The 24,515-nt window shown below is 49.5% G+C and overlaps 1 protein-coding gene across 5 annotated transcripts in view; it reads left to right on the forward strand.

Annotated features, from left to right (window-relative positions):
• The window catches only part of DDX11 (DEAD/H-box helicase 11), a 198,899-nt gene that overhangs the window by 91,391 nt on the left and 82,993 nt on the right, over nucleotides 1–24,515 (forward strand). For all 5 annotated transcript variants that reach the window (XM_063929195.1, XM_063929198.1, XM_063929197.1 and 2 more), the window contains 2 exons: nucleotides 14,503–14,549; nucleotides 23,216–23,295. In XM_063929195.1, the coding sequence (XP_063785265.1) occupies nucleotides 14,503–14,549; nucleotides 23,216–23,295 (127 nt within the window). The remainder of the gene's footprint in view (nucleotides 1–14,502; nucleotides 14,550–23,215; nucleotides 23,296–24,515) is intronic.

The raw sequence follows: 24,515 nt of genomic DNA on the forward strand, positions 1-24,515 counted from the left end.
TCCACTACGGACTCCGAGAAATAGAATTATCGGTAAGTAAATTCTTATTGTGTACGCTCGTCCGGGCACAGTACCTAACTGGAGTCTGGAGGAGGGTCATAGGGGGAGGAGCCAGTGCACACCACCTGATCTGGAAAAGCTTTACTTTTTGTGCCCTGTCTCCTGCGGAGCCGCTATTCCCCATGGTCCTTTCAGGAACCCCAGCATCCACTACGGACTCCGAGAAATAGAATTATCGGTAAGTAAATTCTTATTATGCGTGATGCACAGCGGAATATTTGCCGACTGGCATCAAGTCTAAGTGCGTTGTCCATTTCTGCCAGTAGAGGGTTATGGACACGACAGTGGTCCGGTGATGCGGATTCCAAACGGCATTTGGAAGTATTGCCTTATTAAGGGGAGGAGTTATTTGGGGTCGGTCTTTCAGACCTGGTGGCCACGGCAACAGCTGGGAAATCCACGTTTGTACCCCAGGTCGCCTCTCAACATAAGAAGACGCCGTATTATCAGGCGCAGTCTTTTCGTGGGCAAGCGGGCAAAAGGTTCCTCATTTCTGCCCCGTGACAGAGGGAGAGGAAAAAGGCTGCAGAAATCAGCCAGTTCCCAGGAACAGAAGCCCTCTCCCGCCTCTGCCAAGCCCTCAGTATGACGCTGGGGCTTTACAAGCAGAATCAGGCACGGTGGGGGCCCGTCTCAATGAATTTCAGCGCGCAGTGGGCTCACTCGCAAGTAGACCCCTGGATCCTTCAGGTGATATCTCAGGGGTACAAATTGGATTCGAGACGTCTCCCCCTCGCCGTTTCCTAAAGTCTGCTTTACCGATGTCTCCTTCTGACAGGGAGGCAGTTTTGGAAGCCATTCACAAGCTGTATTCCCAGCAGGTGATAATCAAGGTACCCCTCCTGCAACAGGGAACGGGGTATTATTCCACACTGTTGTGGTTCCGAAGCCGGACGGCTCGGTGAGACCGATTCTAAATCTAAAATCTTGAACACTTACATACGGAGGTTCAAATTCAAGATTGAGTCACTCAGAGCAGTGATTGCGAACCTGGAAGAAGGGGACTACATGATGTCTCGGGACATCAAGGATGCTTACCTTCATGTCCCAATTTACCCTTCTCACCAAGGGTACCTCAGGTTTATGGTACAGAACTAGGTTTATGGTACAGAACTGTCACTAACAGTTTCAGACGCTGCCGTATGGATGGTCCACGGCACCCCGGGTCTTTACCAAGGTAATGGCCGAAATTATGATACTCCTTCGAAGGAAGGGAATTTTAGTTATCCCTTACTTGGACGATTCCCTGATAAGGGTAAGATCCAGGGAACAGTTGGAGGTCGGTGTAGCACTATCTCAGGTAGTGTTGCGGCAGCACGATTGGATTCTCAATATTCCAAAATCGCAGCTGATTCCGACGACTCGTCGTCTGTTCCTAGGGATGATCCTGGACACAGTCCAGAAAAAGGTGTTTCTCCCGGAGGAGAAAGTCAGGGAGTTATCCGAGCTAGTCGGGAACCTCCTATAACCGAGCCAAGTCTCAGTACATCAATGAAAGGGTTCTGGGAAAAATGGTGGCTTCCTACGAAGCAATCCCATTCGGCAGATTCCACGCAAGAACTTTCCAGTGGGACCTGCTGGACAAATGGTCCGGGTCGCATCTTCAGATGCATCAGCGGATAACCCTGTCACCAAGCACAAGGGTGTCTCTCCTGTGGTGGTTGCAGAGTGCTCATCTTCTAGAGGGCCGCAGATTCGACATTCAGGACTGGGTCCTGGTGACCACGGATGCCAGCCTGCGAGGCTGGGGAGCAGTCACACAGGGAAGGAATTTCCAGAGCTTATGGTCAAGCCTGGAGACATCACTTCACATAAATATCCTGAAGCTAAGGGCCATTTACAATGCTCTAAGCTCGGCAAGACCTCTGCTTCAAGGTCACCCGGAGTTGATCCATTCGGACAACATCACGGCAGTCACCCACGTAAACAGACAGGGTGACACAAGAAGCAGGAGGGCAATGGCAGAAGCTGCAAGGATTCTTCGCTGGGCGGAAAATCATGTGATAGCACTGTCAGCAAGTGGGGACTTCACCCAGAAGTCTTCCACATGTTTATAAAACTCGACAAGTATTGCGCCGGGTCAAGGGACCCTCCGGCAATAGCTGTAGACGCTCTGGTAACACAGTGGGTGTACCAGTCAGTGTATGTGTTCCCTCCTCTGCCTCTCATACCCAAGGTACTGAGAATTATAAGATGGAGAGGAGTAAGCACTATATTCGGGCTCCGGATTGGCCAAGAAGGACTTGGTAACCGGAACTTCAAGAGATGCTCACGGAGGATCCGTGGCCTCTACCTCTAAGAAGGGACCTGCTCCAGCAAGGACCCTGTCTGTTCCAAGACTTACCGCGACTGCGTTTGACGGCATGGCGGTTGAACGCTGGATCCTGAAGGAGAAAGGCATTCCGGATGAAGTCATCCCTATCCTGATCAAAGCCAGGAAAGATATAACCGCAAAACATTATCACCGCATTTGGCGAAAATATGTTGCGTGGTGCGAGGCCAGTAAGGCCCCGACGGAGGAATTTTCAACTAGGTCGATTCCTACATTTCCTGCAAACAGGAGTGTCTATGGGCCTGAAATGGGGGTCCATTAAGGTTCAAATTTCGGCCCTGTCAATTTTCTTCCAAAAAGAACTAGCTTCAGTCCCTGAAGTTCAGACGTTTGTGAAAGGGGTACTGTATATACAGCCTCCTTTTGTGCCTCCAGTGGCACCTTGGGATCTAAATGTAGTTTTTGGGTTCCAAAAGTCACATTGGTTTGAACCACTTAAATATGTGGAGTTAAAATATCTCACATGGAAAGTGGTCATGCTGTTGGCCCTGGCCTGGGCCAGGTGCGTGTCAGAATTGGCGGCTTTATCCTGTAAAAGCCCTCATCTGATTTTCCATTCGGACAGGGCGGAATTGAGGACTTGTCCTCAGTTTCTCCCTAAGGTGGTTTTTCAGCGTTTCACCTGAATCAACCTATTGTGGTGCCTGCGGCTACTAGGGACTCCAAGTTGCTAGACGTTGTCAGGGCCCTGGAAATATAGGTTTCCAGGACGGCTGGAGTCAGAAAATCTGACTCGTTGTTTATTCTGTATGCACCCAACAAGCTGGGTGCTCCTGCTTCTAAGCAGACTATTGCTCGTTGGATTTGTAGTACAATTCAGCTTGCACATTCTGTGGCAGGCCTGCCACAGACAAAATCTGTAAAAGCCCATTCCACAAGGAAGGTGGGCTCATCTTGGGCGGCTGCCCGAGGGGTCTCGGCTTTACAACTTTGCCGAGCAGCTACTTGGTCAGGAGCAAATACGTTTGTAAAATTCTACAAATTTGATACCCTGGCTGAGGAGGACCTGGAGTTCTCTCATTGGTGCTGCAGAGTCATCCGCACTCTCCCGCCCGTTTGGGAGCTTTGGTATAATCCCCATGGTCCTTACGGAGTCCCCAGCATCCACTAGGACGTCAGAGAAAATAAGAATTTACTTACCGATAATTCTATTTCTCGTAGTCCGTAGTGGATGCTGGGCGCCCATCCCAAGTGCGGATTGTCTGCAATACTGGTACATAGTTATTGTTACCAAAAAAATCGGGTTATTGCTGTAGTGAGCCATCTTTTCTAGAGGCTCCTCTGTTATCATGCTGTTAACTGGGTTTAGATCACGAGTTGTACGGTGTGATTGGTGTGGCTGGTATGAGTCTTACCCGGGATTCAAAATCCTTCCTTATTGTGTACGCTCGTCCGGGCACAGTATCCTAACTGAGGCTTGGAGGAGGGTCATAGGGGGAGGAGCCAGTGCACACCAGGTAGTTCTAAAGCTTTACTTTTGTGCCCAGTCTCCTGCGGAGCCGCTATCCCCCCATGGTCCTTACGGAGTCCCCAGCATCCACTACGGACTACGAGAAATAGAATTATCGGTAAGTAAATTCTTATTTTTGCAGTCATGTTGGTTATGTTCTGCGTAGTTCCTATTATAGTACATTATATGGTTATATTTTCCAAGGTCATTTAGGTATTTATGGTACATTTATTCAGTGATTCCGCCCGTTAATCTCCCATCTCTCTGCTGTTGTGTTTGGGCCATTAAGGAAAGTGTAGTAATCTGAATTTACCTTACATTTATCTTGCACTGATGCACTTTATTGTCCACCACGTGTGCACAGAGGGAGGCATTCAAGTTGCCAGATGCCAGGATCTCCGTCCACGCCACCACCAGAGGTGTAATATAACCCTGTTGCCACCGGGCCCCTAGCGTTGCGAGTGGACACGCTGCGCTCGCCGCCGGTATTTTGGCATCGGTCTCCTGACCGCCGGGATAGCATACTGAATCCTGCACATCCGTAAAAGTGTCACTTCAAAGTGTTTGAATATTCATAATATAGGTCTGCGCCGGGTCCCCGACTCCTCAGGGAACATGTAGGAATTAGGTTGTCTCATGCGGTTTCCTGCTGAGCATGGGATAACAGCCACCACTTCCTGCAGCAGAAAATCTTGTCATTACATGTGAGTACAGGTGACCTGTGCCCAGCTCACATTCACCATTGAGTTCCCCAGTACCCCCACAGTCGCAGCCATACTGCTACAGTGTATCAGTATGGATATTAAAACCTATCATTCCAAAGCCAATCCCTCAAATCTAAGAGCCACCGGGATCTTTTGAAAAGTCAGGGAAGTTGGGCATCCATCGGCCGCAATATAAACAGCTCCCAAAGGTGGGGGCCTGCAGCAGGTGTGTAGCTGCCTCGCTCCTGAGGTTGGTCATGCCCTGCATTTAGGCACATGCTCACCCATATACATGGGAGCAGACTAGGACCCACGCCAAAGCCTATGGGACTCAGGTGTGCATTTTTGCAGTTTGGGAACTGGTACTTTGTGTCTTACGGTAATATTTTCCTATAATAACCCACCCACATCCCACTTGTGTAATATGGTGTCATCTGTTGTAGATATAAGATGTTACTTCACACTCATTCTGGCTGCGAAGGATCTGGTACCTGACCGGATTTACCCTTGTGTGGCCTATACATCCCCTGCAGGTTGCTTCATCCATACTGTATTTATTAGTAGGATCTGTGCGGCCTCTGATAACTTACACTTTAGGTTCCTTTCTATTGTTGTTTTGCACAAAGAATCATCTCACTGTATATGCTGCTAGTAAGTGGCTGCTGTCACACATAGTTGTACATAATGCCTCCATCTTTCTTGTAGCAATCATGGGCGGCTCAAGGGCCAAGACATATGCAGCAGTTGCCTTAGGCCAAAGAAGTTTCAGGTCCCAATCTTCAGCTGAGCTTACACTCTATAGGGAAGGTGCAGAGAGAGAGAGAGAGGAGAGACGGTGAGAGAGGAGCATGGAGCGGTGGGTTAGGATGAGACCGAGAGAGAGGCGAGACAGTGAGAGAGGAGCATGGAGCGCTGGGTTAGGATGAGACAGTGAGAGAGGAGCATGGAGCGGTGGGTTAGGATGAGACAGAGAGGAGAGACAGTGAGAGAGGAGCATGGAGCAGTGGGTTAGGATGAGACAGTGAGAGAGGAGCATGGAGCGGTGGGTTAGGATGAGACAGTGAGAGAGAAGCATGGAGCGGTGGGTTAGGATGAGACAGTGAGAGAGGAGCATGGAGCGGTGGGTTGGGATGAGACAGAGGAGAGACAGTGAGAGAGGAGCATGGAGCGCTGGGTTAGGATGAGACAGGGAGAGAGGAGCATGGAGCGGTGGGTTAGGATGAGACAGAGAGGAGAGACAGTGAGAGAGGAGCATGGAGCGGTGGGTTAGGATGAGACACTGAGAGAGGAGCATGGAGCGGTGGGTTAGGATGAGACACTGAGAGAGGAGCATGGAGCGCTGGGTTAGGATGAGACCGTGACAGAGGAGCATGGAGCGGTGGGTTAGGATGAGACAGAGAGGAGAGACAGTGAGAGAGGAGCATGGAGCAGTGGGTTAGGATGAGACAGTGAGAGAGGAGCATGGAGCGGTGAGTTAGGATGAGACAGTGAGAGAGGAGCATGAAGCGGTGGGTTAGGATGAGACAGTGAGAGAGGAGCATGGAGCGGTGGGTTAGGATGAGACAGTGAGAGAGGAGCATGGAGCGGTGGGTTAGGATGAGACAGTGAGAGAGGAGCATGGAGTGGTGGGTTAGGATGAGACAGTGAGAGAGGAGCATGGAGCAGTGGGTTAGGATGAGACAGTGAGAGAGGAGCATGGAGCGGTGGCTTAGGATGAGACGGTGAGAGAGGAGCATGGAGCGGTGGGTTAGGATGAGACCGAGAGAGGAGAGACAGTGAGAGAGGAGCATGGAGCGGTGGGATAGGATGAGACAGTGAGAGAGGAGCATGGAGCGGTGGGTTAGGATGAGACAGTGAGAGAGGAGCATGGAGCGGTGGGTTAGGATGAGACAGTGAGACAGGAGCATGGAGTGGTGGGTTAGGATGAGACAGTGAGAGAGGAGCATGGAGCGGTGGGTTAGGATGAGACAGTGAGACAGGAGCATGGAGTGGTGGGTTAGGATGAGACAGTGAGAGAGGAGCATGGAGCGGTGGGTTAGGATGAGACAGTGAGAGAGGAGCATGGAGCGGTGGGTTAGGATGAGACAGTGAGAGAGGAGCATGGAGCGGTGGGTTAGGATGAGACAGTGAGAAAGGAGCATGGAGCGGTGGGTTAGGATGAGACAGTGAGAGAGGAGCATGGAGCGGTGGGTTAGGATGAGACAGTGAGAGAGGAGCATGGAGCGGTGGGTTAGGATGAGACAGTGAGAGAGGAGCATGGAGCGGTGGGTTAGGATGAGACCGTGAGAGATGAGCATGGAGCGGTGGGTTAGGATGAGACAGTGAGAGAGGAGAGACAGTGAGAGAGGAGCATGGAGCGGTGGGTTAGGATGAGACAGTGAGACAGGAGCATGGAGTGGTGGGTTAGGATGAGACAGTGAGAGAGGAGCATGGAGCGGTGGGTTAGGATGAGACAGTGAGAGAGGAGCATGGAGCGGTGGGTTAGGATGAGACAGTGAGAGAGGAGCATGGAGCGGTGGGTTAGGATGAGACAGTGAGAAAGGAGCATGGAGCGGTGGGTTAGGATGAGACAGTGAGAGAGGAGCATGGAGCGGTGGGTTAGGATGAGACAGTGAGAGAGGAGCATGGAGCGGTGGGTTAGGATGAGACAGTGAGAGAGGAGCATGGAGCGGTGGGTTAGGATGAGACAGAGAGGAGAGACAGTGAGAGAGGAGCATGGAGCGGTGGGTTAGAATGAGACAGTGAGGAGAGACAGTGAGAGAGGAGCATGGAGCGGTGGGTTAGGATGAGACAGAGAGGAGAGACAGTGAGAGAGGAGCATGGAGCGGTGGGTTAGGATGAGACAGTGAGAGAGGAGCATGGAGCGGTGGGTTAGGATGAGACAGTGAGAGAGGAGCATGGAGCGGTGGGTTAGGATGAGACAGTGAGAGAGGAGCATGGAGCGGTGGGTTAGGATGAGACAGTGAGAGAGGAGCATGGAGCGGTGGGTTAGGATGAGACAGTGAGAGAGGAGCATGGAGCGGTGGGTTAGGATGAGACAGTGAGAGAGGAGCATGGAGCGGTGGGTTAGGATGAGACAGTGAGAGAGGAGCATGGAGCGGTGGGTTAGGATGAGACAGTGAGAGAGGAGCATGGAGCGGTGGGTTAGGATGAGACAGTGAGAGAGGAGCATGGAGCGGTGGGTTAGGATGAGACAGTGAGAGAGGAGCATGGAGCGGTGGGTTAGGATGAGACAGTGAGAGAGGAGCATGGAGCGGTGGGTTAGGATGAGACAGTGAGAGAGGAGCATGGAGCGGTGGGTTAGGATGAGACAGAGAGGAGAGACAGTGAGAGAGGAGCATGGAGCGGTGGGTTAGGATGAGACAGTGAGAGAGGAGCATGGAGCGGTGGGTTAGGATGAGACAGTGAGACAGGAGCATGGAGCGGTGGGTTAGGATGAGACAGTGAGAGAGGAGCATGGAGCGGTGGGTTAGGATGAGACAGTGAGAGAGGAGCATGGAGCGGTGGGTTAGGATGAGACAGTGAGAGAGGAGCATGGAGCGGTGGGTTAGGATGAGACAGTGAGAGAGGAGCATGGAGCGGTGGGTTAGGATGAGACAGTGAGAGAGGAGCATGGAGCGGTGGGTTAGGATGAGACAGTGAGAGAGGAGCATGGAGCGGTGGGTTAGGATGAGACAGAGAGGAGAGACAGTGAGAGAGGAGCATGGAGCGGTGGGTTAGGATGAGACAGTGAGAGAGGAGCATGGAGCGGTGGGTTAGGATGAGACAGTGAGACAGGAGCATGGAGTGGTGGGTTAGGATGAGACAGTGAGAGAGGAGCACGGAGCGGTGGGTTAGGATGAGACAGTGAGAGAGGAGCATGGAGCGGTGGGTTAGGATGAGACAGTGAGACAGGAGCACGGAGCGGTGGGTTAGGATGAGACAGTGAGAGAGGAGCATGGAGCGGTGGGTTAGGATGAGACAGTGAGAGAGGAGCATGGAGCGGTGGGTTAGGATGAGACAGTGAGAGAGGAGCATGGAGCGGTGGGTTAGGATGAGACAGTGAGAGAGGAGCACGGAGCGGTGGGTTAGGATGAGACAGTGAGAGAGGAGCACGGAGTGGTGGGTTAGGATGAGACAGTGAGACAGGAGCACGGAGCGGTGGGTTAGGATGAGACAGTGAGAGAGGAGCATGGAGCGGTGGGTTAGGATGAGACAGTGAGAGAGGAGCATGGAGCGGTGGGTTAGGATGAGACAGTGAGAGAGGAGCATGGAGCGGTGGGTTAGGATGAGACAGTGAGAGAGGAGCATGGAGCGGTGGGTTAGGATGAGACAGTGAGAGAGGAGCATGGAGCGGTGGGTTAGGATGAGACAGTGAGAGAGGAGCATGGAGCGGTGGGATAGGATGAGACAGTGAGAGAGGAGCATGGAGCGGTGGGATAGGATGAGACAGTGAGAGAGGAGCATGGAGCGGTGGGTTAGGATGAGACAGTGAGAGAGGAGCATGGAGCGGTGGCTTAGGATGAGACGGTGAGAGAGGAGCATGGAGCGGTGGGATAGGATGAGACGGTGAGAGAGGAGCATGGAGCGGTGGGATAGGATGAGACAGTGAGAGAGGAGCATGGAGCGGTGGGTTAGGATGAGACAGTGAGAGGAGCATGGAGCGCTGGGTTAGGATGAGACAGTGAGAGAGGAGCATGGAGCGGTGGGTTAGGATGAGACGGTGAGACAGGAGCACGGAGCGGTGGGTTAGGATGAGACAGTGAGAGAGGAGCACGGAGTGGTGGGTTAGGATGAGACAGTGAGAGAGGAGCACGGAGCGGTGGGTTAGGATGAGACTGAGAGAGGAGCATGGAGCGGTGGGTTAGGATGAGACAGTGAGAGAGGAGCATGGAGCGGTGGGTTATGATGAGACAGTGAGAGGCGCATGGAGCGCTGGGTTAGGATGAGACAGTGAGAGAGGAGCATGGAGCGGTGGGTTAGGATGAGACAGAGAGGAGAGACAGTGAGAGAGGAGCATGGAGCGGTGGGTTAGGATGAGACAGTGAGAGAGGAGCATGAAGCGGTGGGTTAGGATGAGACAGTGAGAGAGGAGCATGGAGCGGTGGGTTAGGATGAGACAGTGAGAGAGGAGCATGGAGTGGTGGGTTAGGATGAGACAGAGAGAGGAGAGACAGTGAGAGAGGAGCATGGAGCGGTGGGTTAGGATGAGACAGAGAGAGGAGAGACAGTGAGAGAGGTGCATGGAGCGGTGGGTTAGGATGAGACAGTGAGAGAGGAGCATGGAGTGGTGGGTTAGGGTGAGACAGGAGCACGGAGCGGTGTGTTAGGATGAGACTGAGAGAGGAGCATGGAGCGGTGGGTTAGGATGAGACAGTGAGAGAGGAGCATGGAGCGGTGGGTTAGGATGAGACAGTGAGAGAGGAGCATGGAGCGGTGGGTTAGGATGAGACAGTGAGAGAGGAGCATGGAGCGGTGGGTTAGGATGAGACAGTGAGAGAGGAGCATGGAGCGGTGGGTTAGGATGAGACAGTGAGAGAGGAGCATGGAGCGGTGGGTTAGGATGAGACAGTGAGAGAGGAGCATGGAGCGGTGGGTTAGGATGAGACAGTGAGAGAGGCGCATGGAGCAGTGGGTTAGGATGAGACAGACAGAGGAGAGATTGAGAGAGGCGCATGGAGCAGTGGGTTAGGATAAGACAGACAGAGGAGAGACAGTGAGAGAGGAGCATGGAGCGGTGGGTTAGGATGAGACAGTGAGAGAGGAGCATGGAGCAGTGGGTTAGGATGAGACAGACAGAGGAGAGACAGTGAGAGAGGAGCATGGAGCGGTGGGTTAGGATGAGACAGTGAGAGAGGAGCATGGAGCGGTGGGTTAGGATGAGACAGTGAGAGAGGAGCATGGAGCAGTGGGTTAGGATGAGACAGACAGAGGAGAGATTGAGAGAGGCGCATGGAGCAGTGGGTTAGGATGAGACAGACAGAGGAGAGACAGTGAGAGAGGAGCATGGAGCGGTGGGTTAGGATGAGACAGTGAGAGAGGAGCATGGAGCAGTGGGTTAGGATGAGACAGACAGAGGAGAGACAGTGAGAGAGGAGCATGGAGCGGTGGGTTAGGATGAGACAGACAGAGGAGAGACAGTGAGAGAGGCGCATGGAGCAGTGGGTTAGGATGAGACAGAGAGGAGAGACAGTGAGAGAGGAGCATGGAGCGGTGGGTTAGGATGAGACAGTGAGAGAGGAGCATGGAGCGGTGGGTTAGGATGAGACAGTGAGAGAGGAGCATGGAGCAGTGGGTTAGGATGAGACAGACAGAGGAGAGATTGAGAGAGGCGCATGGAGCAGTGGGTTAGGATGAGACAGACAGAGGAGAGATTGAGAGAGGCGCATGGAGCAGTGGGTTAGGATAAGACAGACAGAGGAGAGACAGTGAGAGAGGAGCATGGAGCGGTGGGTTAGGATGAGACAGTGAGAGAGGAGCATGGAGCAGTGGGTTAGGATGAGACAGACAGAGGAGAGACAGTGAGAGAGGAGCATGGAGCGGTGGGTTAGGATGAGACAGTGAGAGAGGAGCATGGAGCAGTGGGTTAGGATGAGACAGACAGAGGAGAGACAGTGAGAGAGGAGCATGGAGCGGTGGGTTAGGATGAGACAGACAGAGGAGAGACAGTGAGAGAGGCGCATGGAGCAGTGGGTTAGGATGAGACAGAGAGGAGAGACAGTGAGAGAGGAGCATGGAGCGCTGGGTTAGGATGAGATCTGGAAGGCTTTAATGAAGAAGTGGGTTTTGAGAGTACATTTGTAGCTTTGGGGGTATATTTACTAACGTGCGGGTTTCTAGGAGCGCAGATGTTGCACATATCAACCAATCTAGCTATTATCTTCAAAAATGTGCTAGATAAATGAGAAGTAGAATCTGATTGGTTGATTGATTGATTGATTGATCTCCACTTCAGTAAATTAACCCCTGCAGAGAGGAGGAGACTGATGGCTTTTTGTTGGGTTCATTCACTTTTGTAACTTTGCTTTTTCCTGTTTTGTATATGTGACGGGTTTTCCTGGTAAGAATGATGGAGGGTGTGAGTGGTATAATACTCCGTAGGGCACAGCCCGGTACACGGACTGACCTTCTGTGTCACAACGCCTGATCTATAGCTGTGAATGTTAATTTTCCGAGATGCCTTTTCAGATTGCATCTACTGGGATTTCAAGTTCTGTCTCCCTATAAAAACCTCTTAGGGATTATTTGATTGGCCACTCGTTAACTCAGAGCCTGCCAAAGCAGCCCGTCGCTGTCCTTAAGGCTGTTAAATTAAAAAAAAAGTGAAAGCTGTCTAGAAAAGCAATATATTTTTGATGAAGCTGTAATTGGTTTTCTGGCTGAGTGAACAAATTGTGCCTCTCTCCTTGACCAATTGTATTTTTGTTTTTTAACATATCAGTGCAGCAGGCGGCATTGTGGGGAGCGGTGCCGCATCTCCCGCCCCCACGTTCATTTACATTTATATAATCCCGCACATCTGGATTTGAAGGAAGCATTTTAATGGGGTCGCTTGCTGAGACCTGCCAGGGAAATATTGCTGGATATTATCAAGGATTTGCTCCTGAATGAGGCAGAAACTGGTGCTGAAACATTCAGTAATTGGAACACATTTGTTTGTTTTGTACTTTTTTATATATTTTTTTATTCAGGGGCTTATTTGCATAATTTTTATGGATGCAAATTAGTCCTGCTGACTCCGTTCTACCCGCCCACTGCTTTATACTGTCTGTGCATAAAATGATTAGCGTGCTACTGTTTGTTGCTGCCGCGGTGAACCTTCTGTTCGTTTGCTGCAGGCTCGTGTCACTTTTAAGTTATCTGACAACGCATTTCAGATACTAACCCGGTTCCAGCATCATCACACATGGTGCTGCCAGTCACCGGCTGGGCATGAGAAAGACCCAATAGTGCCGGCAGGTTAGGATCAAATAAAATGTCTGTGTACAGGTTTTACTCTATAATAGATACGTAACAAGATTGCTTCTTCACATTGCAACTGTTATACAGTGCTGTAGTACAGCATTCTCATCCTCAGCCCTCAAAGCACATGAAGGCTGGGTACACACTAGACGCTCCTGGATCGTGTCCGACGACTGCGGGCTATAGCGTTCAGTGACCACATCCCGGAGCATACTGTCGTTAGAGATATCTTCAGATCTACTTGCACTGCAGGCAGATGAGGAGATGTAATGAACAGTGCATGGAAGTGCACAATAGTGCGTACACGCTAGACACTTGGGACGATTTGTCGTTCCAGTGTAGCTCAAAAGCCAAATGCCTCCAAATTCTGTGTTTCTAGAATACAATCCCCCTTCCTCACCGAGGCAAGTATCTTGCGGGTCAATGTCCGCTTACTTCCCCAGTGTCTCTCCAGTGTGGCCTCTAATAAAACTGCTCTCACACTGGATTTCTATAGATCTCCCTTTAAGAATTAGATGAAAGGGGGAAAGTGAAGGCACTGGAAGGAGAGTATATAAATAATGTCAACGGAATTCATTTTTAAATCATGCTGTGACATTTGCAGAGTGGTTTTACCACACAAGTGTGCAGCGCGTGTGTCTAATTGACTCATGGCAAAGCGAGTGTCTCGCTCTTACTGCCCCGCTGGGAATGCAGCCTCCTAGGTGTGGAGATTTTTTATTTATGCATTTTATTTTTGCACCCTCAATCTTTTCTTCCTTCCCTTCTTCCACCCCCTTAGATCGCTTTTAGTGATTTCTCGCTCTAACCTGGTGTTACTGTTAATGTACTACAAAGCCTACAAGAGCAATTTGTTGAGCATAAAAGAGCTGCTAGTGAAATATTCCCCATTCGCTATGCTATTGTCCCGGGAGCTGGTTGGCACTGAGCGTAATGCTGTGACTGTGGAGTAGGATTTGTTCTCTGCGTACAGATAGGCTAAAATACTGCACAGAAGCCTCTAAGTGCCCAGAATGACTGAGAACGGAATAATGGGTTTGTTTGCAGATAGATCACGTAGTGGCGCATTGTATACCGGTCAAATAGGCGGCAGTGCGTACTGGCCAATTACGCCATGTAGGTTAGATGGATGGCGACTGCTGGTTGTATGCACCTATGGCTGCTGCGATGAAAGGTCTGACCTAAACACTCAGCATTTACAACATTATTAAATGATAGTGATTGTCATAAAGTACAGTATTATATCGCATCCTTTTTATTATATATTGGGTTCCTGGGGGGAGCCTGGAGTCATTTCCTATCTATGGTGTGACTCATTCGTCCTGCATTATCTGGCCTGTAAACTTTAACGTGCGTCCAACAGGGATTTCACACGTGCTGGTGGACAATCGTACTTGCGTAACACAACTGTAAACAACAGCATAGTGAGATAACAAATAAAAAACAAGTATTATGTGTGGAGGAAGTAATATAAAATGAATAAATAAAGTTAACGCCGAGGAAATTGATAAGAATCAAAAAATCTAACTTTTCTAACGATATATTGTTCATATTGTTTTAGGATATATTGTTTTATATTTTTGAATGTTATAGATTTACTTATAATATTTTGTTCCTAGCTTTAGTGGAGCTGGGATGAGGACAGCGCTTTAAATGTCCTATGGGGTGTCGGTCAGCCGACCGGCGGTCACATGACTACCACCCGTCCTATGTACTCCTAGCAATTAATACCTCCACCTGTAATTAGGGAGAGCATGTTCCACCCTGTGTTAGGGTTCCTCGGATCACAGCTAATCATTCTGCCTTATATACCAGCTGCCGTATTTTCTTACGTCCGACCTTCCCCCGTACACTTGGCTGCGGCTGATCTTTTCATGAATACACCGATTCCCAGTGTCTGAGGTTCTGCCGCAAAGCACAGAGTAATTAGTCTGCCCGGTCTGCACCTCTGCGCTGTACATTTGGCCGGACTGTAATTCCTGGTACTGACTGTCCTCTCTTTCTCTGTGTTTCAGTTCTGTCAGGCTCACTCCCAGCTGGCACAGTACATGGAGCGATACAGGTACTTGCTGTAATGATACTGTAATTGGCTGTGTAATCTGCTCTCGCTAACACCTCCATTTCCCTAGTTATTTTCTTCCATTACTGAAGATGACAGCTCTCAGCTCGCGCTCCAGCCGTGAGACGGAGAAACCATTGTTGTGTGTGTTTATTCTACGGTTAGCACTGATGCTTGTCCCTCCTTAACGCTGTACAGAATGTGTTTGATGTTCCTGCTGTCACTGATGTCCTGCCAGTAAGTCATTGCGTTAAGCTGGTGCGCGCTCAGTAACTCAGAACTTGCTCTAATCAACCCCAAATCTCACTTCAATACTTCTTCTTTTTTTTTTTTTTTTAAAGGAAATAACACAGGGCAATAAACTATGAGACGTCTTTTTTTTATTTGGTTTATAAATTACATTCAGATTTCCTGCTCTTTCATTCAAATTTCTGAGGCCGAGGACTAAAGCTTATTCAATTAATCGAAATCTATTTTGCTTTTAATAATACGTGAGCAATATAATGTGAGCAAATGTGTACTTCCATAGGGGCATATTCAATTGTCCACTTAAATAATTACGTGGACCTCGTGACCAATTTTTGGATGACCACAAGTATGTGCGGTCCTGATTCCCGCAGTATCCAATTAAACGCAGAAAGCACTGAGTGCATTTTTTTTTAAACCCTGCGAGGGGGGTGGGGGTGTGGAACTCTCCTTCCCTGGACGCTTTGCGGAAATCTGTGCCCGGATGCTGCGTCCTTCGACTCCCGGACCAGCTCCTGTGCTCTCCTGCATGAAGAAGGAAGCTGGGCAGAGAAGGTAAGTGTAGTGCCTGCGAGGAGGGGGTTGCAGGGTAGCGGCGGTGTGTGTGTGTAGTGTGCAGGAAGGGGGTGAAGGGGTAGTACTTACCTGTCCTGTGCCGGCCAGTCCCAGGAAGCTGTCTCTCTATGCTGGACCCAGGTTGAAGAGAACCGGAGGAGGCGGCAGCGCTGCGGAAAGTATTTAAGGACTAATTTACTCTAATTGGAAACTTCCAATTGCTAAATTAGTCATTAGGATGGCTACAGGGGTTCCAGAGCAATTCCCGACCATTTTCCTAAAAATTTACTGTAGAATTTAGGGAAAATTGGTCGTGCTCTGGGGCTGGGAAACCAAAAATTCCCCAGCTGCTCAAAAAAGAAAAAAAACACTCACCCAATTGAATAGCAAAAATCTCGCAATTGTGGGAAAAACGAAGCAGGAGCAGGATTTTTACTATTGTCGTACCTAATAGACTATGCCCCATAGTGTGCACTGTGATCCAGGGTTGAAAAGCCACTTGTGGCTGTCCATTTCTGTTGAACTACAAGTCCCAGCAGTCACACTACCCTCCTTCACTGCCAGGCAGGCTGGGACTTAAATATTTTTAGTTGGGTGGTGTTTGGAGAGATTGCTGGGATTTGCAGTTCCACCATAACCTGTAGTTGTGCAGGTGTCTTACAACTGTGTATTAACAGCTCCCACAATGCCATGTAACTACTAAGGACTGACATTACACTGTATCTTGTCTGCATATTCTGAAATACACTATACTTCCCTTTCCTACACTTTGGGAATTACTGCTCCCTTGGTGAAGGGATCTTACTGGAGTAGGGAGTGAGTTGGGACCTATGAATATCGGTGGGTTAGAACATTATGAAGCTCCCCCTCTATACTGTGGCTCGCAGCCAGTAAGGTTGAATGTCAGGCTCCATGGAATAGGGCCCTTTGTAACTTGCTGCGCGCTTTTGACAACAAGAAGATTTTCTCTTATTTAAATGACTATTTATAGATTGTACTATTTAGCAGTTTTATATATACTTCCTTTTATTACAGCCAGTGATCGCCTCCATTCTAGCAATTGCCTAAGTAAGCCATTCGGTCGAGAAAATGGTCTGAGCAGATTAGTGAGGGTTTGCCATCTGGTAGGCCTAGAACAGAAGGGTGGCCCCCGGTGAATGACATGAGAGAAGGGGGAGAGGATCGGGTTAAGTTTGGCGTTCTTATCTGGATGCGCCCGACTAAGAATATGGGAGGATATTTGCATAATACTTCCGATCACTGGAGACGCCCGGAATTGTGTCCGCATTACATGCAACGTAGAATCTGGCCCTAAGTGTTTACTCCAGCGTGAACCCCTTATGCCCAGAGGTATCAGTGTCCCCCAAATAGAATCAGAGAAATGGATTTCACAGTGAGTACCAAAAATACTCTGTTATTCATTTCTTTATCAAGTATACAATTTATTTCCTCCCCCCGGTAAGGCAGCACCTGAACGCTGCTAGGATACTAGAAGCATTTATGGTAATAAGTGGGTGTTTGAGGAGGATGAAGTGATTACAAGCGAGGAGAGAATTCAGCGGGAGCCTCTGAAACCATCTCATCTGTCCGCTGCCGTGCTGAGATGGTGATGACAGTCCTCTTAACAGTGTGACATGTGGCTGGAGGATCCGCTGCGTGCGAGCGCACCTACAGTAAACTGCTTTGCTTGTACTAGAGCCATTAACACAATCTGGGTGTAAATACAGCAAAGCATTTCTTACTGCTGTTGGGGTGTAAATTATTTGAGGGGGATACATCAAGCCTTCTAATGAGTGGATAAGATACCCATAGCAACCTATCATTTTGTAGAACAGAGCTAGGCAACTTGTGGCTTTTCAGCTGCTGTGGAACTACACATCCCAGCATGCCCTGCCACAGTTTACGCATGCCCTAACAACAAAACTGCGCCAGGGAGTGCTGGGATGTGTAGTTCCACAGTATCTGGAGTGTCACAGGTTGCCTACCACTATTCTAGAATGTACTTGATAAATGCTAGCTAGAAGCTAATGTGGTTGCCACGGGCAACTTGTCCGCATTCTAGGAGGCTTGACACGTATCCCCCTTTCTCTTGCGTCCTAGAGGATGCTGGGGACTCCGTAAGGACCATGGGGTATAGACTGCTCCGCAGGAGACATGGTCACTCTAAGACTTTAGAATGGGTGTGCACTGGCTCCTCCCTCTATGCCCCTCCTCCAGACCTCAGTTAGATCCTGTGCCCAGAGGAGACTGGGTGCATTACAGGGAGCTCTACTGAGTTTCTCTGAAAATACTTTTGTTAGGTTTTTTATTTTCGGGGAGCACTGCTGGCAACAGGCTCCCTGCATCGTGGGACTGAAGGGAGAGAAGCAGGCCTACTTAACTGATAGGCTCTGCTTCTTAGGCTACTGGACACCATTAGCTCCAGAGAGTCGGAACACAGGTGTCGTCCTCTCTGTTCGTCCCGGAGCCGCGCCGCCGTCCTCCTCACAGAGCCGGAAGATAGAAGCCGGGTGAGTATAAGAAGAAAGAAGACTTCACAGGCGGCAGAAGACTTCAGATCTTAACTGAGGTACCGCGCAGCGGTCACGCTGCGCGCCATTGCGCCCACGCACACACACATAAGGCACAGCAAGGGTGCAGGGCACAGGGGGGGCGCCCTGGCCAGCAATTATTACCTCAAAAATAATCACTGGCAGTGTATCAGATACTGCAGAAGCAGTGTATTATAAAACCCCCGGCAGTATAAAAAAATTGAGCGGGACCGAAGCCCGCCCCGGGGCTTGATCCTCCAGCACTAACCAGCGCCATTTTTCTCCACAGCAAGCTGCAGAGAAGCTCCTCCCGGACTCTCCCCTGCTGTACAAATAACAGAGGGCAAAAACGAGGGGGGGGGCACTTATTTGGCGCAAATGAGTGTATACATATATATATTAAAAGAGCACTGTACGGGCTGGGACTTTGTTTCCAGTGTCTAGTGGCGCTGGGTGTGTGCTGGCATACTCTCTCTCTGTCTCTCCAAAGGGCCTTATTGTGGGTCAGTCCCCATATTTATTATCCCAGTGTGTGTGGGGGTGTCGGTACGTGTGGGTCGACATGTCTGAAGGCTCGTCTTGGGAGGTAGCAGAGCAGATGGTGGGGGTGTCTCCGTCGGCACAGCCGACACCTGATTGGGTGGACATGTGGAATGTTTTGAATGCTAATGTGGGTTTATTACATAAGAGATTGGACGAAGCAGAGTCCAAAGACAAGCAGGGAATTAACCCATGGCTTTTACTGTGTCACAGGACCCTTCAAGGTCCCATAAACGTCCCTTTTTCCCAGATAGCAGACGCTGATACCGACACGGATTCCGACTCCAGTGTCGACTAGGATGATGCAAGGTTACACCCATGAGTTGTCAAAAGTAGTCAATATATGATTATTGCAATAAAAGATGTTTTGCATATCACAGAGGACCCCTCTGTCACTGACAAGGGTCTGCATGTTTAAAGAAAAGAAACCCGACGTTATGTTTCCCTCATATTATGAGCTGAACGTTTTATTTGAAAAAGCTTGGGAGACTCCTGACATTAGACTGCAGTTTCCCAAGAGAATTATTATGGCGTATCCTTTCCCCTCAAAGGACAGGTTACGGTGGGAATCCTCGCCCACGCTGGACAAGGCTTTAACGTGCTTGTCCAAAAAGGTAGCACTACCGTCCCCTGATTCGGCGGCCCTAAAGGATCATGCAGATCGTAGGCAGGAATCTACCTTAAAATCAATTTATGCGACTACGGAAGCCCTGTTTAGGCCTGCTGTAGCGTCGGCATGTGTAGGTAGCACAATTGGCAGCTTGGGCTGATAGCTTGTCATCTGACATTGACACCCTAGATAAAGATACTATGATGTTGGCCTTAGGTCACATCAAGGACGCAGCGTTTTATATGAGAGAAGCTGCGAGAGATATTGGGCCTTTGGGTTCAAGAGCTAATGCCATGGCAGTTTCTGTTAGTAAGTCCCTGTGGACCCGTCAATGGACAGGTGATACTGACTCCTCGCGGACCTGGTTTCCACAGCTACCGCGGGTAAGTCTTCTTTTTTGCCTTACGTTCCCCCACAGCAAAAGAAAACACCCCAATACCAGATGCAGTCCTTTCGGTCGCATAAGTTCAGAAAGGGGCGTGGCTCTTCTTTCCTCGCCAGAGGTTGAGGTAGAGGGAAAAGAACACCGGCTACGGCTAGTTCACAGAAAAAATGTCCTCCCCGGCCTCTACAAAATCCATCGAAGAGGTGCTTCCACACCGATTTTCAAATCGGCCTTGCCAGCTTCTTCCCCAGAGTGGGAAATAGTTTTGGCTGCTATACTAAAGCTGGGTCAACAGCAAGTGATTATCATGGTTTCCCTAGTGCAACAGGGGAAAGGGTTTTATTCAACCCTATTTGTGGTCCCAAACCCGGATGGCTCGGTCAGACCAATTCTGATTCTAAAATCCCTAAACCTATATTTAAAGAGGTTCAAATTCAAGATGGAATCTCTCAGGGCGGTGATCTCCAGCCTGTAAGGGGGGGATTTTATGGTGTCACTAGACATAAAGGCTGCATACCTTCATGTCCCCATATATTCTCCTCATCGGGCGTACCTGAGATTCGCTGTACAGGATTGTCGTTACCAGTTTCAGACGTTGCCGTTGGGGCTTTCCACGGCCCCGAGAAGTTTCACCAAGGTAATGGCGGAAATGATGGTGCTCCTGCGCAAGCAAGGGGTCACAATTATCCCATACTTGGATGATCTCCTGATAAAAGCGAGTTCAAGGGAACAGTTATTAAAAAGCATGTCTCTCTCCCTGAGAGTACTACAACAGCACGGCTGGATTCTAAATCTACCAAAGTCGCAGTTGGTTCCGACAACTCGGCTGTCTTTTTTGGGGCATGATTCTGGATACGGGGAAACAAAGGGTTTTTTTCTCCCAATGGAAAAAGCCCAGGAACTCCAGAACATGGTTAAGGTCCTGCTAAAGCCAAAAAGAGTGTCAGTTCATCAATGCACTCGAGTATTGGAAAAGATGGTGGCGGCCTACGAGGCCATTCCATTCGGCAGGTTCCATGCAAGGACTTGTCAGTGGGACCTTCTGGACAAGTGGTCAAGGTCCCATCTGCAGAGGCATCGGAAGATAACCCTGTTCCCCAGGGCCAGGGTCTCTCTCCTGTGAGGGCTCCAGAATACTCACCTTCTAGAGGGTCGCAGGTTCGGCATTCAAGATTGGGTTCTTGTGACCACGGACGCGAGCCTCCGAGGATTGGGAGCAGTCACACAAAGAAAAAGAAAAAAAATTTTTTTTTCAGGGAATATGGTCAAGCCAGGAGGCTTGTCTACACATCAATGTGCTGGAATTAAGGACCATATACAATGGTCTGCGGCAGGCGGAGACCCTTCTTCGCACCTACCTGTTCTGATACAGTCAGACAACGTCACAGCCGTGGCAATGTAAACCGCCAGGGCGGGACAAGGAGCAGAGCAGCAATGGCAGGAGCCACCAGCATTCTTCGCTGGGCGGAAAATCATGTAAGCGCTCTGTCAGCGGTCTTCATTCCGGGAGTAGACAATTGGGAAGCAGACTTCCTCAGCAGACACGATCTCCATCCAGGAGAGTGGGGACTTCATCATGAAGTCTTTGCAGAGGTGACAAGTCGTTGGGGGCTTCCTCAAATAGACATGATGGCGTCACTCCTCAATAGAAAGCTTTGGACGTATTGTTCCAGGTCAAGGGACCCTCAGGCAGTGGCAGTGGACGCCCTGGTGAAACCGTGGGTGTTTCAGTCGGTCTATGTGTTCCCTCCACTTCCTCTCATCTCAAAGATATTGAGAATCATAAGACAAACAAGAGTGCAGACAATACTCATTGTTCCGGATTGGCCTCGAAGGGCCTGGTATTCAGATCTTCAAGAAATGCTCTCAGAAGATCCGTGGCCTCTTCCTCTCAGGGAGGACCTGTTACAACAGGGGCCCTGTGTGTTCCAAGACTTACCGCGGTTACGTTTGATGGCATGGCGGTTGAACACCAAATCCTAGCTAGGAAAGGTATTTCCGGATGAAGTCATCCCTACTCTAATTAAAGCTAGGATGGAGGTAACGGCGAAACACTATCACCGTATCTGGAGAAAATGTGTCTTGGTGTGAGGCCAAGAATGATACTACGGAAGATTTTCAGCTGGGTCGTTTTCTCCATTTTCTGCAGTCAGGTGTGGATATGGGCCTGAAGTTAGGCTCCATTAAGGTGCAGATTCGGCCTTATCTATATTCTTTCAGAAAGAGTTGGCTTCTCTCCCAGAAGTCCAGACTTTTGTAATGGGAATGCTGCACATCCAACCTCCTTTTGTGCCCCCAGTGGCACCGTGGGAACTTAACGTGGTGTTGCAGTTCCTTAAATCACACGGGGTTGAACCTCTTCAAACAGTTGAATTGAAGTTTCTCACTTGGAAAGTGGTCATGTTATTGGCCTTGGCATCTGCGAGGCGGGTGTCCGAATTGGGGCTTTGTCGCACAAGAGCCCCTATCTGATTTTCCATGCGGATCGAGCGGAGTTGAGTCCTCATTTTCTGCCTAAAGTGGTTTTGTCATTTCATAGGAACCAACCTATTGTGGTGCCTGTGGCAACGGGTGCTTTGGAGGATTCCAAGTCCCTTGGTGTAGTCAGGGCCTTACTGATTTATATAGCCTGAACAGCTAGGGTTAGGAAAACAGAAGCACTGTTTGTCCTGTATGCATCCAACAAGGTTGGCGCTCCTGCGTCTAAGCAGACTATTGCTCGCTGGATCTGTAACACGATTCAGCGGGATCATTCTACGGCTGGATTGCCGGTTCAAAGTTCGGTTAAGACCCATTCCACTAAGAAGGTGGGCTCTTCTTGGGCTGCTGCCCGAGGCGTCTCGGCTTTACAGCTTTGCCGAGCAGCTACTTGGTCGGGTTCAAACAGTTGGGCAGATTTCTACAAGTTTGATACCCTGGCTGATGAGGACCTCATGTTTGCTCAATCGATGCTGCAGAGTCGTCCGCACTCTCCCGCCCGGTCTGGAGCTTTGGTATAAACCCCATGGTCCTTACGGAGTCCCCAGCATCCTCTAGGACGTAAGAGAAAATAAGATTTTAAACCTACTGGTAAATCTTTTTCTCCTAGTCCGTAGAGGATGCTGGGCGCCCGACCCAGTGCGGACTTTTTCTGCAAGGCTTGTATATAGTTGTTGCTTACATAAGGGTTATGTTACAGTTGAGATCAGTCTCTGGCTGATGCTGTTTTGTTCATACTGTTAACTGGTTTATTATATACCATGTTGTACGGTGTGTATGGTGTGGGCTGGTATGTATCTCGCCCTTAGATTAACAAAAATCCTTTCCTCGTACTGTCCGTCTCCTCTGGGCAGTGTCTTAACTGAGGTCTGGAGGAGGGGCATAGGGGGAGGAGCCAGTGCACACCCATTCTAAAGTCTTAGAGTGCCCATGTCTCCTGCGGAGCCGTCTATACCCCATGGTCCTTTACGGAGTCACCAGCATCCTCTACGGACTAGGAGAAAAAGATTTACCGGTAGGTTTAAAATCTTATTTTCTTTCTTATATGTAATTAATAGGCTGCAATAGCTGCTTGTGGCCTGTGAGTGGCACTGTTGCTAATGTCAAACTGCGAATGGTTCAGGTTCTGCGCACTAGTCTTGTGTTCTACCAGTCAGTCCTATTGGAAGTTTACCAGGAAACATGCGACATGTACTTCACTAATGAGCGTACATAGGTTCAGTATTGAATGTGAATGTTCTTGGATGCTGTTTATTTTTTATTGGGCTTACTGTGTTGCTGACCTGCTGAGACGTGATCCGGTCACTTTTCTCCTCCCTCCCAGGAGCCGCCTGAAAGCCAAAAACCTGATGTATGTGAAGCAGATTCTCTTCTTGTTGGAGAAGTTTGTGGGGGCCCTCGGAGGTGAGTATTACAGCGGACACGGCTTTGGTTATATTGTTGTTGGGTTTTTGCTATTATATTATCACAACCTTTTCGATTTGCCCCCAGAACTTTACCAGCTGCTGCTTCTACGTGTACGCTCCCTTAGAGGCAGTTGTGGCACCTTCGAATTGTTTCTGTTCCGTCTGTGGGTGAATCCAGTTCAGCACGCAGTGCCTCCACCGCGGTGTTCTGCTTAGACAGTATGGTAGCTAAAGATTGGTCATTTTCCGGGGTCCCTCTATGGGGAGCGGTGTTACTGGTGGCGACGTGTCTTTGCCCGACTGCTCCGACGTCACTTTGCAGCCTTTGTGCTGTGTTAAATGACTCCAATTAGTCTGACACCCATCAGCCCAGCACGTTGACCTCAGTGATAGACGGTAGATATAAACTTTCAAAGAAGTACTCCATCCAAAATGTAAAAATAAATGTAGTTTTGTTTGCAGCTCAATGTTCCATAGACAACAAAAGTTCATTCACACTTGATGTGTCCAACTCCTGGGACCCCCGTGGCTGTAATGGTCCTACGCCTCTCACTTATCTTGCCTGAAACAGTCCAAATGGATGTCTGTGTCCGTGTCTGGTGAGATGCCTACTTGTATGAAGTTCACAGCTAACGGATTGTGACACATGACTGTTATAACCATCAAGGAGTCTCCGCCCTCCGCGTTAGTTCCATTAGATGGCGCACTCCTCTACATGCAATATCCTTTTGTTAAGGTATTAAATATCTGCATTATAATCGGCCCTACACACTTGCCGATGTTTCCAGTTTGGACGATGATTTCAACGATTGGCTTGCTATGCAGAACGAGGAAAAACCAACGATGAACGACCGCAGGGACGCGCATCGTTCATCGTTGGTGCATGCACACTGAGCGATATGAACGATTTATCGTTTATTACTGAACGAGATCATTCATTAATCTGAGACGTCCATTTTTAGCGTCTCTACGCTGTAATACCGCCAGTTATTCTTTAGACGCCACTATTGGCACGCCATCACTTGGTTCTGCAACTCAAAACAGGCCCATTGTCCCAGCATTGCCTTCTCCTGATAGACTACGTTCTGACGAGCAGGGCCCTCTCTACTTTCTGTCTCAGGTCTCTTCTCTACCTCGACTGTACTTGTTTGGATCCATGTGCGGTGGTATCCGTGTGACGTATAACTGGCTGTCCGGAGCTGCAGAATTATGCAGCAC

The sequence above is a fragment of the Pseudophryne corroboree genome, chromosome 6, assembly GCF_028390025.1.
Source record: "Pseudophryne corroboree isolate aPseCor3 chromosome 6, aPseCor3.hap2, whole genome shotgun sequence".
NCBI classification, from domain to species: domain Eukaryota; kingdom Metazoa; phylum Chordata; class Amphibia; order Anura; family Myobatrachidae; genus Pseudophryne; species Pseudophryne corroboree.